The sequence below is a fragment of the Oryctolagus cuniculus genome, chromosome 9 (genome assembly GCF_051225735.1).
Source record: "Oryctolagus cuniculus isolate XC-2025 breed Fujian yellow rabbit chromosome 9, ASM5122573v1, whole genome shotgun sequence".
Classification (NCBI taxonomy): Eukaryota; Metazoa; Chordata; class Mammalia; order Lagomorpha; family Leporidae; genus Oryctolagus; species Oryctolagus cuniculus.
This window is the reverse complement of record NC_142875.1, coordinates 74447478-74459740: the sequence shown is the minus strand read 5'-3', so window position 1 is coordinate 74459740 and position 12263 is coordinate 74447478. Positions and strand designations below refer to the sequence as shown.

The 12263-nt window shown below is 43.5% G+C and overlaps 1 protein-coding gene across 1 annotated transcript in view; it reads right to left on the bottom strand.

Annotated features, from left to right (window-relative positions):
* STOML3 (stomatin like 3) overlaps positions 1–12029 on the bottom strand; it is a 28323-nt gene extending 16294 nt beyond the window's left edge. Inside the window, exon 1 of the mRNA XM_008274496.5 lies at positions 10421–12029. Within this exon, the coding sequence (XP_008272718.2) occupies positions 10421–10472 (52 nt within the window). The 5' untranslated portion in view covers positions 10473–12029. The remainder of the gene's footprint in view (positions 1–10420) is intronic.
* Between the last annotated feature and the right edge of the window lie 234 nt (positions 12030–12263).

The window sequence follows — 12263 nt, the reverse complement described above, 5'->3', positions numbered from 1 at the left end:
TAAAAAATTTACTTTATTTATTTGAAAGGCAAAGTTACAGAGAAGGTGAGAGAAAGACAAAGAGAGAGACAGAGAGATCTTCTATCCTCTAGTTTACTCCCCAAATGGCTGCAATGGCCAGGGCCAGGACAGGTCAAAGCCAGGAGCCAGGAGCTTACATTGGTCTCCCACATGGATGCAGGGACCATGTTCCACTGCTTTCCCAGGCACATTAGCACGGAGCTAGATTGGGAGTTGAGCAGCTGGGACTCGATCCGGCACTCATACAGGATGTTGGCATTGCAGGCGGCAGCTTAAATTGTTAGGCCACAATGCCGGCCCCAGTGGTGTAAATCTTTGAGGTATCCTTTCTTCTCCTTGCAACTCCCTTCTCCATCACCATCACAGCAAGTTAAAACCAGGGTGCCAGGCTGAAGCTTAGATTTGAACATAACAGTTCTGATTAGAATGCTATGCTGGGGTCGTATTACAAAGTAACCAGAAATTTCTCATACTGATGCTAATGTAGTTTACACAAGGCTCCAGCTAAAGCCCTCCCTTGAGGCTGAAAGAATGATGGAAGAAATAATGTGGCACCACCTCTTTGCTGGGCACTAAGTTCCACTAACATGTACTCTATGGGCAATTGTGGCCTAACCATAAAACCACTGCCACATGCTTACTTCCTGGTAGAGAAATGGATTTTGCCACCCCCACCCCCAACAAATTGCCCTGTGCTGGAGCTGAGGTCTCAAAGGAGAATACAATGTGAACTTATCATGGAGGGTTCAGGCATCTGAGAAGAAAGACAATAGAGTTAGAAGGATTAGTAGAGTCAGCATTCCACTGCGCTTATGTCTAAGAAGTATACAGCTGGAGAAATAAGTGGCAGCTATGTCCAGCATGTGGTGGTGACAAAGGACATCACAATGTTTGATTGACACCTTTCCCTTCAATCTGCAAAGGGAAAGAAAGGTAGAGTCATAACCTCTGGCACCTGAAGCCCAGAGCCACTGGCACTGTGGAGAAGGACTCCACTAGGTCAGCTGGAAGGACTCTGGAGATAACCAAGGCCAACCATTCACTTTGCAGCTTTAAAACCTCTGAGTTCTTGCTGTCATCATCATCTTACTCTCCCTTTCATTAACGTGGCAGTCACCAATTTCACAAGCTGACAGTCAGTCACATCTACCTTTACTGATTTAGACAGTCATGCAAAACCCAGCTACAACTGTAAAGGAGTTCCCCAGGGCTTTGTGCCTGGTGCTAAGATACTCTTTGTACCTCTGGAGACTTAAATGCCCTCTAGGACAGGGGCAAATACTCCAAGCAAGATTGGGTTTTTGTGGAGACCAGGAAGTAAGGAAGAACATTCCAAATATTCCAACTTAGATGCATTAGAAGCAGAAATAAATCACAGTAAGTAAAACAGGCTACATGACTTGGTTGCCTATATATAGCTGTCGGCTTGGTCATCAGTATTTACATATTAGATCAATCCCACTTACAATTTTTGACCAGAGATTTGTGTTGCCACAAATGGTCGTGTCCTTTCTTTCTTATTTTCAGACATCAAAGAAGAATGATGTACATGGCACATTAGGGAATTGAAAGCTACAACTACAATGAGGCACTAATACATTGTTATCAGAGTATCAAACACCAAAGAACGACATTACCACATTTTAGCCAGATTGTAAAATGACTGAAACTCCCAGGAATGCTGTTGGAAGTGCAAATTGGTTCAATCACCAGAAAAACTCTTTGGATGTATCTACACATACTTTATGACTCCAAATTCAACTTTTAAGTAGTATCTATGATGTATGAGTACTGAGAAAAGTGGAAAACATGTCCAAGAATGTTCTTTACCATTTTATTCATAAAAGTCAAGAGATGAAGGAAGAGTCACCTGAATCTATTAAAAGTAGAATGGATAAACAGAGCTGTAGATACATTTTTAAATTTTTTACTTATGCATATTCATTTTATTTGAAAGCAGAGAGAGAGGGAGGAGAGCGAGCTCAATATACAATCCAGTCGTTTATTCCCCAGATGCCCAAACAGCCAGGATTGGGCCAGAACAAACTCAGGATCTTAGAACTCCATCCAAGTCCCCCACATAGTGGCAAGGCCCAGAGTACTTGAACCACAATGTGTGGCATCCTGGGGTGTGCATTAACAGGAAGGTGGATCAGAAGCTGAGTAGCTAGTCCTCTACCATAAACTCCAATATGGTATGCTATCATCCCAAGTGATAACTTAATTGTTGTGCCATATGCCTGCCCCAAGTTGTGGAATATTTATACAATTAATATTACCCAGGAAGAAAAAAGTCAAAATTATTGCTATATGCAAAGTTCAGATGAATACAATTTGCTGTAAAATATGTCAGACACAGAAGTAAATACTTTTGATTTCATGCATAAGAGGCCAGCGCCGTGGCTCACTAGGCTAATTCTCCGCCTTGCGGTGCCGGCACACCGGGTTCTAGTCCCGGTCGGGCGCCAGATTCTGTCCTGGTTGCCCCTCTCCCAGGCCAGCTCTCTGCTGTGGCCAGGGAGTGCAGTGGAGGATGGCCCAGGTGCTTGGGCCCTGCACCCCATGGGAGACCAGGAGAAGCACCTGGCTCCTGCCATCGGATCAGTGCTATGCGCCAGCTGCAGCGCGCCGGCCGCAGCGGCCATTGGAAGGTGAACCAACGGCAAAAGGAAGACCTTTCTCTCTCTCTCTCTCTCTCTCTCTCTCACTGTCCACTCTGCCTGTCAAAAAATAAAAAAAAAATTAAAAAAAACCACGTAAGAATATTATGTTTGGTGTCAGAGTAGTGGCTCTCTAGGTGTTGGGGTTTGTGGTATTCATGAGGAAGGAACATGAATGAGTCTTCTGGGGGTGCTGGAAGTGTTCCATGTGTTTATCTGGGTAATGACTGCACAGACTTACATATGTTCATCTGGGTAATGGTTCCATAGATTTCACTATGGAAATAAGTGAGGATCAAAAAATGAGAAAAGCCAAGGTTATTTATTCAGAACTCGCTAAAATAAGAGAGTCCTGTACCATCATTTTGACAGAGGCTCAAAGGGAGCAGAGATGAGAAAGGCATGGGCAAAGGGAGGGCTTCGGGTGTGCTTGACTGGTGCTCCTCCTCCTGGGGAGGCTGCAGGTGGGCTACCCCAGAGTGGGGCATCCTATGGCACTGGCTAGGTGGCACATCTGATTTTCCCTGGTTGGACCTAAGTTAGAACTGGGGGGACAATTAGGGAAGCTGTTAGTTATTAATCAAGTCCTGACTTCTGGGCTGATTGCTGACCAGTTTGGTTTCCTGGGTTCTTATTAGAGGTAGCATTCTGGCTTCTTACAAGTCTGCCTTACAGGAGGCTGGCTTCCTGAGTTGTGTAGAACAGGGAAGAGTTTGTTTGCCTTAGCAACTTGTTGTAAGTTGTGGGCAAAAACTTTGAAGGTACTTCAAAAAGTTGAAAGTGGAATTAAAAGATAAGTTTATTTTTGGTGTAAAAAATGTGAAATGTATACAGTTTTTTCGTAATTCACATTTCTATGAACTCTTATTTTTAAATTTTTAATTATTTATTTCAGAGGTGGAGAGAGAGAAACAGATGGAAAGACTTCCATCCACTGGTTTGCACCCCAAGCTCACAACAGCCCCTGGCTGGGCAAATCCAGAGTTCCTTTATAGGTGGTAGGAACCCCATCAATGATCCATCACCACTGCCTCTCAGGGTCTATGTTAGCAGAAAGCAGACTCAGGAACAGAGTTGGGTATTGAACTCAGGCACTCTGATATGGGGTGTGGCATCATAACCACTTGGCCAAGCGCTTGATCTTCGTGAACAATTTGAAAACCTCTCATATATTTTTGTGCATTATATTGCCATTGCCTTGTCATACGTTTAGCCACTCAAGCTAAGCACTTCAGACTTGTGCACTGAGACCAGAGTATGGAATGTAGCCTTGGAGAGGAAAACTCCCTCCTTACCAGATCCACAGAAAGAGAAGGGTGAGGAAAGCGCTGAGCAAAGCCAGCTTGTGTGCAGAGCAGGGATGTGTCGATCCCCGTCTTCGTGGAGGAACGACACAGGACCCTGCGCTGTTCTTTGGTCTGCTCGGCCCTCCCCGGGTTTGCTGCTGGTTCTTCCCGGGTTGGCTACCGTCCCTTCCACCTCCGTGGAAGGGCGGTTCCCCCTGCCACATTCCCCACTTCCGCGGGGGAGCGGCACACCGCCGGCCGGCTCTCTCGGGGGCTGCACAGGTGTTCCTCAGGTGTTCCCCTTAGATGTTCCTGGTGCATGCCGTCTCTCTCCTCCTTTATAGTCCTCCTCCGCCAATCCCAACTCGGCTGCCCACACGCCGAGTATGCTGCTCTCCTCCAATCAGGAGCAGGATCAGCTCCTGGAGGTCATCACTCAAGTTGGCAAGAGGCAGCTGCGTAGAAGCTGTTTTCTTCTCTCCCAGCGCCATATTGTGGGAGAGCAGATGCATAGAATAAGTCTTAATTCCAGTAACTTAGTAAAGTCCGGGTTGCTCCCCACAGGATGGAAAGCCCTGGCCCTGTGGTCTGGGTCAGTCGGCTACACATCCTAATCCAGACACCTCACTTCAAGGCTGCATGGCATCTCACAGGTAAGTAGCCTGCTCAGCTCTTAGTTTCATCTTTTAATGATGGTAATAGCTGGTTATAAGGGTTAGATAAATTAATACATGCAATGGAACCACTAGCCACAGCATGAGGCCATCTGGCCATCCTGGCAACTCCCCAGGGTTTGCCTAGTGCCCTGCTCTGACCGAGATTGCCTAAAGCTCACCCCAGCTCCAACAAGTTTCTTCCTGACTGGAGGATGCTGAGGCCCTTTCCTGTGCCATTCTCTTTAGAAAACTGATCATTGTACAGTCTTTCTCTGTCCCTTCAAGATTTTAAATCCTTTAAAAAACCTCTTGCTGGTTTCACAACCCAGGACTATCTTTTTCAAGGATTTGCAGACTATTCTCAGAGAGTGCCCATATCTCCCCTTCCTGTGGGAATCAAAAGCCTAGCTACAGTGGGCACCTTTCTTCAGGTGGTGAAATTCCTGCCTGTCAAAAGATCTGGGAAATAAACCAATAAACACACAGCCTATGACCTCCTGCTAAGGTCCTCCAGTACCAGCCTTTTTTAGAAACCACTGCCTCTGGAAAGCCAAGACACCATGGAAAAAAAGTGTTCTACATGAAGGATCTCTGTGAGTGAGACCCCTGCAGAAAGAAGTGGCCATCAAAGACGGATGTACTTTTTTCTGAAGGGAGGAGAGAACTTCCATTTGGCTTATGGCCTTGTTTAAATACTGTCTCAGTTTGTGGATTCAAAAGGCTTCCACAGCCTAGGCAGCTCATGTCAAGAGCCTCGGGTGGCCACTGACATCATACATAAGAGTCTTAATTGTTAAATTATCAACAGGAGTCACTGTGCACTAACTCCCCACCAGGACTTCTGTCCTCATTGAGTTGTATTATGAGAGTTAATTGTAAAACTGTTCTCAACAGTCTCTGTGTGTGTGTGCAAATTGTTGGTCTTCTGTGTACAAAGTTAATTGAAAATGAACGTTAATGGAGGATGGGAAGGGAGGAGGTGGAGAGGTAGGAGTGTGGCTGGGAGGACGGGTATGGTGGGAAGAATAACTATATTCCTAAAGTTGTACTTGTGAAATTTGTATTCCTTAAAAATAAATTAAAAAAAAAAAAACTGCCTCTTTGTTTCAATGGAGTTGAGCTCCGACAGAGTTCTCTTCTCTATCACCTATTGCCTTCAGTAAAGTGTTCCTTGCCTGTTTAACTGTGTTCCATACAACTTTTGCTTTGATAATTTATGTATTATTTTGTTGTGTTGTTTTTGTTTCTTTGTTTACCAAACAGGATTTTAACATCTATTGTGGATGATGATTCCTTTACATATGCAAGAACAAAAAAAAATTTTTTTTAGAGATTTATGTATTTATTTGAAAGGCAGAGCAACAGAGAAGCAGAGGCAGAGAGAAAGGCAGGTCTTCTATCCACCAGTTTACTCCCCAAATGGCTGGACAGCCAGAGCTGGGCCTATCAGAAGCCAGGAGCCAGGAGTCTCCTCCCAGTCTCCCACACAGGCACAGGACTTGGGCCATCTTCCACTGTTTTCCCAGACCACAGCAGAGAGCTAGGTCAGAAATGGAGTAGCTGGGACTTGAACCAGCACCCACAGGGAGCACCAGCACTGCAGGCAGCAGCCTGACCCACTATGCCACAGTATTGGCCCCAAGAACAAAATTTGTTTTTCTTTTCTTTTTTTTTTTTTTTAGACAGAGTGGACAGTGAGAGAGAGAGAGACAGAGAGAAAGGTCTTCCTTTTCCATTGGAAGAACAAAATTTTTAAAAAATTTATTATTTTTTTTTCATGAGGCAAAGAGAGAAAGAGACAGTAGGACAGGGAGACAAACAGCTCCCAACCCCTGGATCTCTCCAAATGCCTGCAACAGCTGGGACTGGATCCAAAGCCAGCCTCAATTAAAGTCTCCCATAGTTCAAGTCTCCCTCGTGGGTGGCAGGAACCCAGTTACTCGAGCCATCATGTGCTGTCTCCCCAGTTCTGCATTGGCAAGAAGCTGGAATTGGGAGTTGGGGCTGGGTATCTAAGTCAGGCACTGCAATATGGGACACAGAGGTCTATACTGGCAGCATAACTGTTAGGCCAAATGCCCACCCCATGAGCTGAAGTTTCATCAACATAGGAAGCCTCTAGATTCCCTGAAGGTTTCCACTTCTTAAAGGAATCTGGCCACTGACATCACAGGCTCTCTCAGTTAACCCTTGGAGCCTTAAAAGAAATAGAGATGCCAGGGCTTTAGAACAGAACCACTAAATCAGATCTGGACAATGATTTTCTCCTGGAAGCACAAAATTCCATAACCTTGTGAGGTTTCTAAATGACCAGATTCATGTTCCTGCTCCAGAATGATGATCTGTGCTTAGTTATTACATGAATTTTACAGGAAATTACCTACTGGGAGTTCCTTTTTCCCGTTCACTTTTTTTTTCCCCAGAAATATTTAAAACATATTTGAAATAGAACATTCAAGAAGCCATGCACTAACAGTGCAGGGAGAAAAGCCACCAAAGGCCTCATGCATCTTTGCACCTTGGCACAGGCCTTTGTGCCCCTACTTCTATTTTGAATCCCACATCCTCCTGCCATCCAATCACAGAGCTAGGCTCAAATGTCACCCTTGTCCTGTAGAGAGATTTTTCTGTAACTCCGACCCCCACCTTTGGGTGCTCCTCTGTGGAGTCTTTAATACACCCTCTATCATCACTTTTTGCAGGACATTGTAGTTTTTAGGTAACTTTTGTGTCTTCCTCATATGTTCCCAGTACTCTCAGGGCAGGTATTTTATTTGTATGTTTCCACCTCCTGACCCCCAGCAGACGCTGAATGAGTGGTGTGAATGGTTCACTTTTAAACACTTGGGCATCAGAATGATGCTCAGCCATGCAAAGTTCTTGTCTGGAATAATGATCCAATAGGCAAGATTCTGTTTGCTTGAAGACAGTCCAGCCCTGGTCATGGCCACAGTTTGGGAAGTGAACCATTGCATAGAAGATTCTCTCTCTCACTCTCTCTCTCTCTGTTTCTCCATCTCTCTGTAACTCTGCCTTTCAAATAAATATTTTTTGAAGAAAAAAGCACATTTTCCTTGCATCATTATCTTATCTCTCCACCTCCCAATGCTTTCAGTCCTCCCTGTCTGAAACAACAGCCCTGGAAACAACAAGCACCAATACTTTCCCCTTAAGATTGACACCCAAACATTCTCATAACGGTGTTATTTACAACAATGGCAAATGACAATCATTCTGAGAGTCAGCAATGGAGTATGACATAGCCAAGTATGATAAAGCTACACAATATCACATGCGAAAGTTATTATAGTATAGTGTTAAGAGAAAAAAGAACAGGCCAAAATCATACAGATAGTAGGATACCAGTTAGTATCCTACATTAATACATGCAGAGGAAAAGTTTTGGAAGATAATTAACCAAAATATTAACAGCAGTTATTTCCAAGTGGTGGAAGTGTAAGTGGTTTAGAGTTGTGAGCAGTCTTAATTCTGATTTGTTTATGATTTTAAAAAGTAAAATAAAATTAGAAAATCAAGTCAAAATATTTAAAAGTTATTTACATTTACAGAGCAAAAAAAGACAAGATGCTTCCTTGGAAAAATAGAAGGGATGTGGGATGGGGACACCCACGTTCCCCGGCTTGGGGATGAGTGTTAACAATTTTCTCTATATACAGTCATTTCCATCCTTGTGAAGACACAGTCAGGAAAACAGAACTGCAGCAACACCTTGGTTCCTGCTGCGAACAATCAAGGGCTTTGAGCACCAACCATGAAGCCTACAACAAACCCCTACGGGATCAGTGCGAGCTTCTCATCACCTGTCATTCATCTTCCTTCCTGCCTCTTTTCCCTGAAAGATACACAGTTTGTGTCAAGGAACACTTTCCAGGAAAGTTGAAACTGCTGAAAAGAAATCTAGTGCTTCTCAAAATGCCATCTGGGTCTGGCAACTTCACCAGCTTCTGGGACCTTGGTTTGTTGCCAGATCTCAAGCCCGGCTCAGACCTGGATTGCCAGAATTTCTGGGTTTAGGCACCAGGAGTCTGACAAGCTCTGCAAGAAGAGTCTTTGGCAGGTTGATGCTGAGAAGAATAACAAGGATATGGGTGATCTGGATTCCAATGAACTTTAACTCCTTTGTAAGAAAGGATCAGAAGTCGCGAAGTAGTGGTGTGTTCTTAGAAGTTTAACAACTTCGTTTCTGAGGGACAGTAGCCCTCACTGCCAGCATTTCCTTGGTGAAAATACACCATACCCACCCAGGTGACTTCAGTCTACACGGGTGACTCATGAACTTAGACTTAGACAGAGATGCACACAGGTGGTTTTCAAAAGCTGGCAATTGTCAGCCACACGAAACCTACTTCGTGAGGCTTCTGTTGGGGGTAGTGACGAGAGCTTGGTCATTCACTTATTTCCCAAACCATTTGTGAGTGGAAACAGCTGTGCTGCTTAACTGACTGTCTCGATAGTACATCTGAGTTGGAGAGGGGCAAGGGCAAACTTTCCCAAAAATCCAAGGGAACAGCTGACATTGCAGTTTTTTTAATTTTCCAAGAGTCAGTTTTCTCATTTGTACAATGAAATTATAGAAGGATCTACCTCCACATTATTGTAAGATTTAAAAGATAATGGAGGACCAGTGCTGGGGCACAGCGGGTAAAGCCACCACCTGCAGTGCCGGCATCCAATATGAGCACTGGTTTGAGTCCCAGCAGCTCCACTTCCAATCCAGCTTTCAGCTATGGCCTGGAAAAGCAGTAGAAGATGGCCCAAGTCCTTGGACCCCTGCATCCATGTGGGAGACCCAGAGGAATGTGGGCAGCCACAGGTAGTCGCTCCCTTTGTTTACACTTAAACACATGAATGGAGACTTCCAGGCACAGACAAATGGGCTAGGGAGATTCCGGGAAGAGGCAGGAAGAACCTAAACCTCTCACAAGAGATAATATAGATAATCAGTCACACCTGAAACCTGCATTTATCACCTAAGTGTTTTATTGTAACCTTAAAAGCCTTTTTGATATGTAAATCTTTTGTGCTCCTTCTTGTAAACAACTGGTCATGTTTAAATACTACTGGATTTGTTCAATAAAGGAGCCTTGATCAGGACTTGTCTTGGTTCCATTCTTTGCGTCCTTGTCCCTGCATTCCCACTCTCTGTTTCAGGAAAACCCAGTTCATTGTGCCGCAGGCCGGCACAGAGGAAGTTCATGGCTCCTGATTGGCACAGCTCTGGCCGTTGTGGCCATTTGGAGAGTGGGCCAGTGGATGGAAGATCTCTCTCTGTCTCTCTGCCTCTGCCTTTGTAATTCTGCCTTCCAAATAAATGAATAAATCTTAAAAAACAAGATAATGGAAGCCTTATGATACATAATGGTCGTTAATGCTCAGGCAAGTACTTTGGTCTATATTTTCTTTTTCTCAACTTCTCCCCATTGATCAAACATGATAGAGCTCAAAGCAAGCAAGTTTTCCTTTGAATCATAGCATCATCAGATGACCAATGAAGAAAAGCCATGCTCCTCAGTATATCTTTGTTATTCAATACAAAAAGAATGCAAAGGTAAATACCAATTCTATCAGAAACCGAAGAAAAAGAGCAAACTGCTGTGCAAGAAGCAAATAAAATCAACATAAGTGATGAATCCAAAACAAATTTGGGAGCTAAATGAAATTGAAGCCGGTTCAGCACATCTATCTCATGCTTCCTCTGTAACTCTCTATAATGCTACTACTCCTGCCTTGCTTTGGTGTGTATAAAATAAGCTTAATACATGAAAATGGAACTTACCCACTAAATTCTCTTTATCCTGCTTCTCAGGCGAAGACACCCCAGAATCCATCTCATTCTTGAGAAGCTATTACACTGGGCAGATCTTCATGAGTGTGGAGCCAGGCAGTCACCCAGGTGTGCCTGGAAGGCAGAGGAGGAGAGACAGTGTGAGGAGTAAGAGAGACTCCTTCTGTGGAGTCAGCACCCTAAGGAGAAGTTGCCCTGGTGAAGGACGCCTGATAACATAAACAAAAGCACTTCCTTCAGGAGCTCAGCCTGCCTTTGTGGATAGAGAAAATTCAAAAGAATATGCTGTTGCTTCATGTAGAATGTCACTATGTGAAGTTGGTATTGAATAGCTTTTAGAAAACACTTATTTGTACCAAGTGTCATTTGTTCACCACAGTGAGCTCTCCAACATACATGACATCTTCCTTAGGTGTCAGAGGAGGAAAGTTAATCCAACTCATTCTGCCTTTGTGATCTTTTGAGACATGAATTTGATCCCATTATCATCTTGCTTAAAATAATCTAAGATTCCCAACTGTTAGCATGGTAAAAACTAAAACCTGGAGTGTCTTGCAAGACACTGCTGGACTCCCTCCCTCCCTGTCCAGCCTCAGTCACCAGACAGCCCCTCACTCACACTAAGTTCTTCCACAGCTTTTTGTGTCCTCCTGCCACCAGGCCTTTGCACTTGATACATTTGCATAATTAATTGTCTTGTGCCTATTTCTTCCTCTACTCAAGGAATTAGCAAACATGCCAACCAACTTTGGTCTACCACCTTTTTTTTTTTTTTTTTTTTTTTTTTTTTTTTTTTTTTTTTTTAATCAAGTGTTACTGAAAGACAGCCATGCCCATTTGTTTCTGAATTGTCTGTGGCCACACTTGCACTATACTTGCAGAGTTGAGTACTTGTGATTGAAATTCTATAACCGGCAATGCTTAATTATCTACTATCTCTCCTTTTACAGAAAAGTTTGCTGAACCCACCTTACACTGTATATTTCCATGAGGGAAGTGACTAAGTCTGATATTACTCACTGTTGCATCTTCAGCATTTAACACAATGCAAGTACAAAGTAGATTTTCAACAGATGCCTGCCAGATGAATGATTAAATAGTTATCAATGACATTAGCTCACAAATGATAAAACTCTTTTTTGAAACCAGCTCCTTGTCTCCTGTCCCAGGATTCCTTCTTTTACCACACTACATGAAATAAAGGTCAATTTTGATCCTATCCCAATACTAAGAACACGAATTTTCTGGTGTTCCTTTCTCTTGTATCAATGGCCCAACAATATTTTGCTTTTCTTTGTATGAAAACCAAACAATATAAAACAAACTGATCTCTCCCCAGTCATCATCTGTTTTCTAGCGTTCCTTCTCCCAATCACCTGGTTATTTTTATTTTTTTTTTTAGCAACTGAATTTTAAAAAAATTTCTTAGGTTGGGGTGGGAATTTGCCTTAGGGGTTAAGAGACCCATGTTCTATATCAGAATACCTGGCTTTGATAACCAGTATCTGGCTTCTGACCCCAGCATCCAGCTAATGCTGACCCTAGGATGCAGTGACTGGGTCCCTGCCACCAAAATGTGAGAACTTGATTGAGTTGCTGGCTCCTGGTTTCAGATCCCAATAGTTGTGGGCATTTGGGGAATGAAGTAAATCTCAGCATGCTACCTCTGCCTCTCTCTACCTCTTAAATAAACAGGGAGACAGGTAAACAGAATTTCTTTATTCCCAACACAAAGAAATAATAAATCTTTTAAAACTCCCCATCTGTGGCTTACTTTTACAACTACTTGGTAATCTTAATTGCATTCCCTGCAAACTCAAATTGTCATAATAAG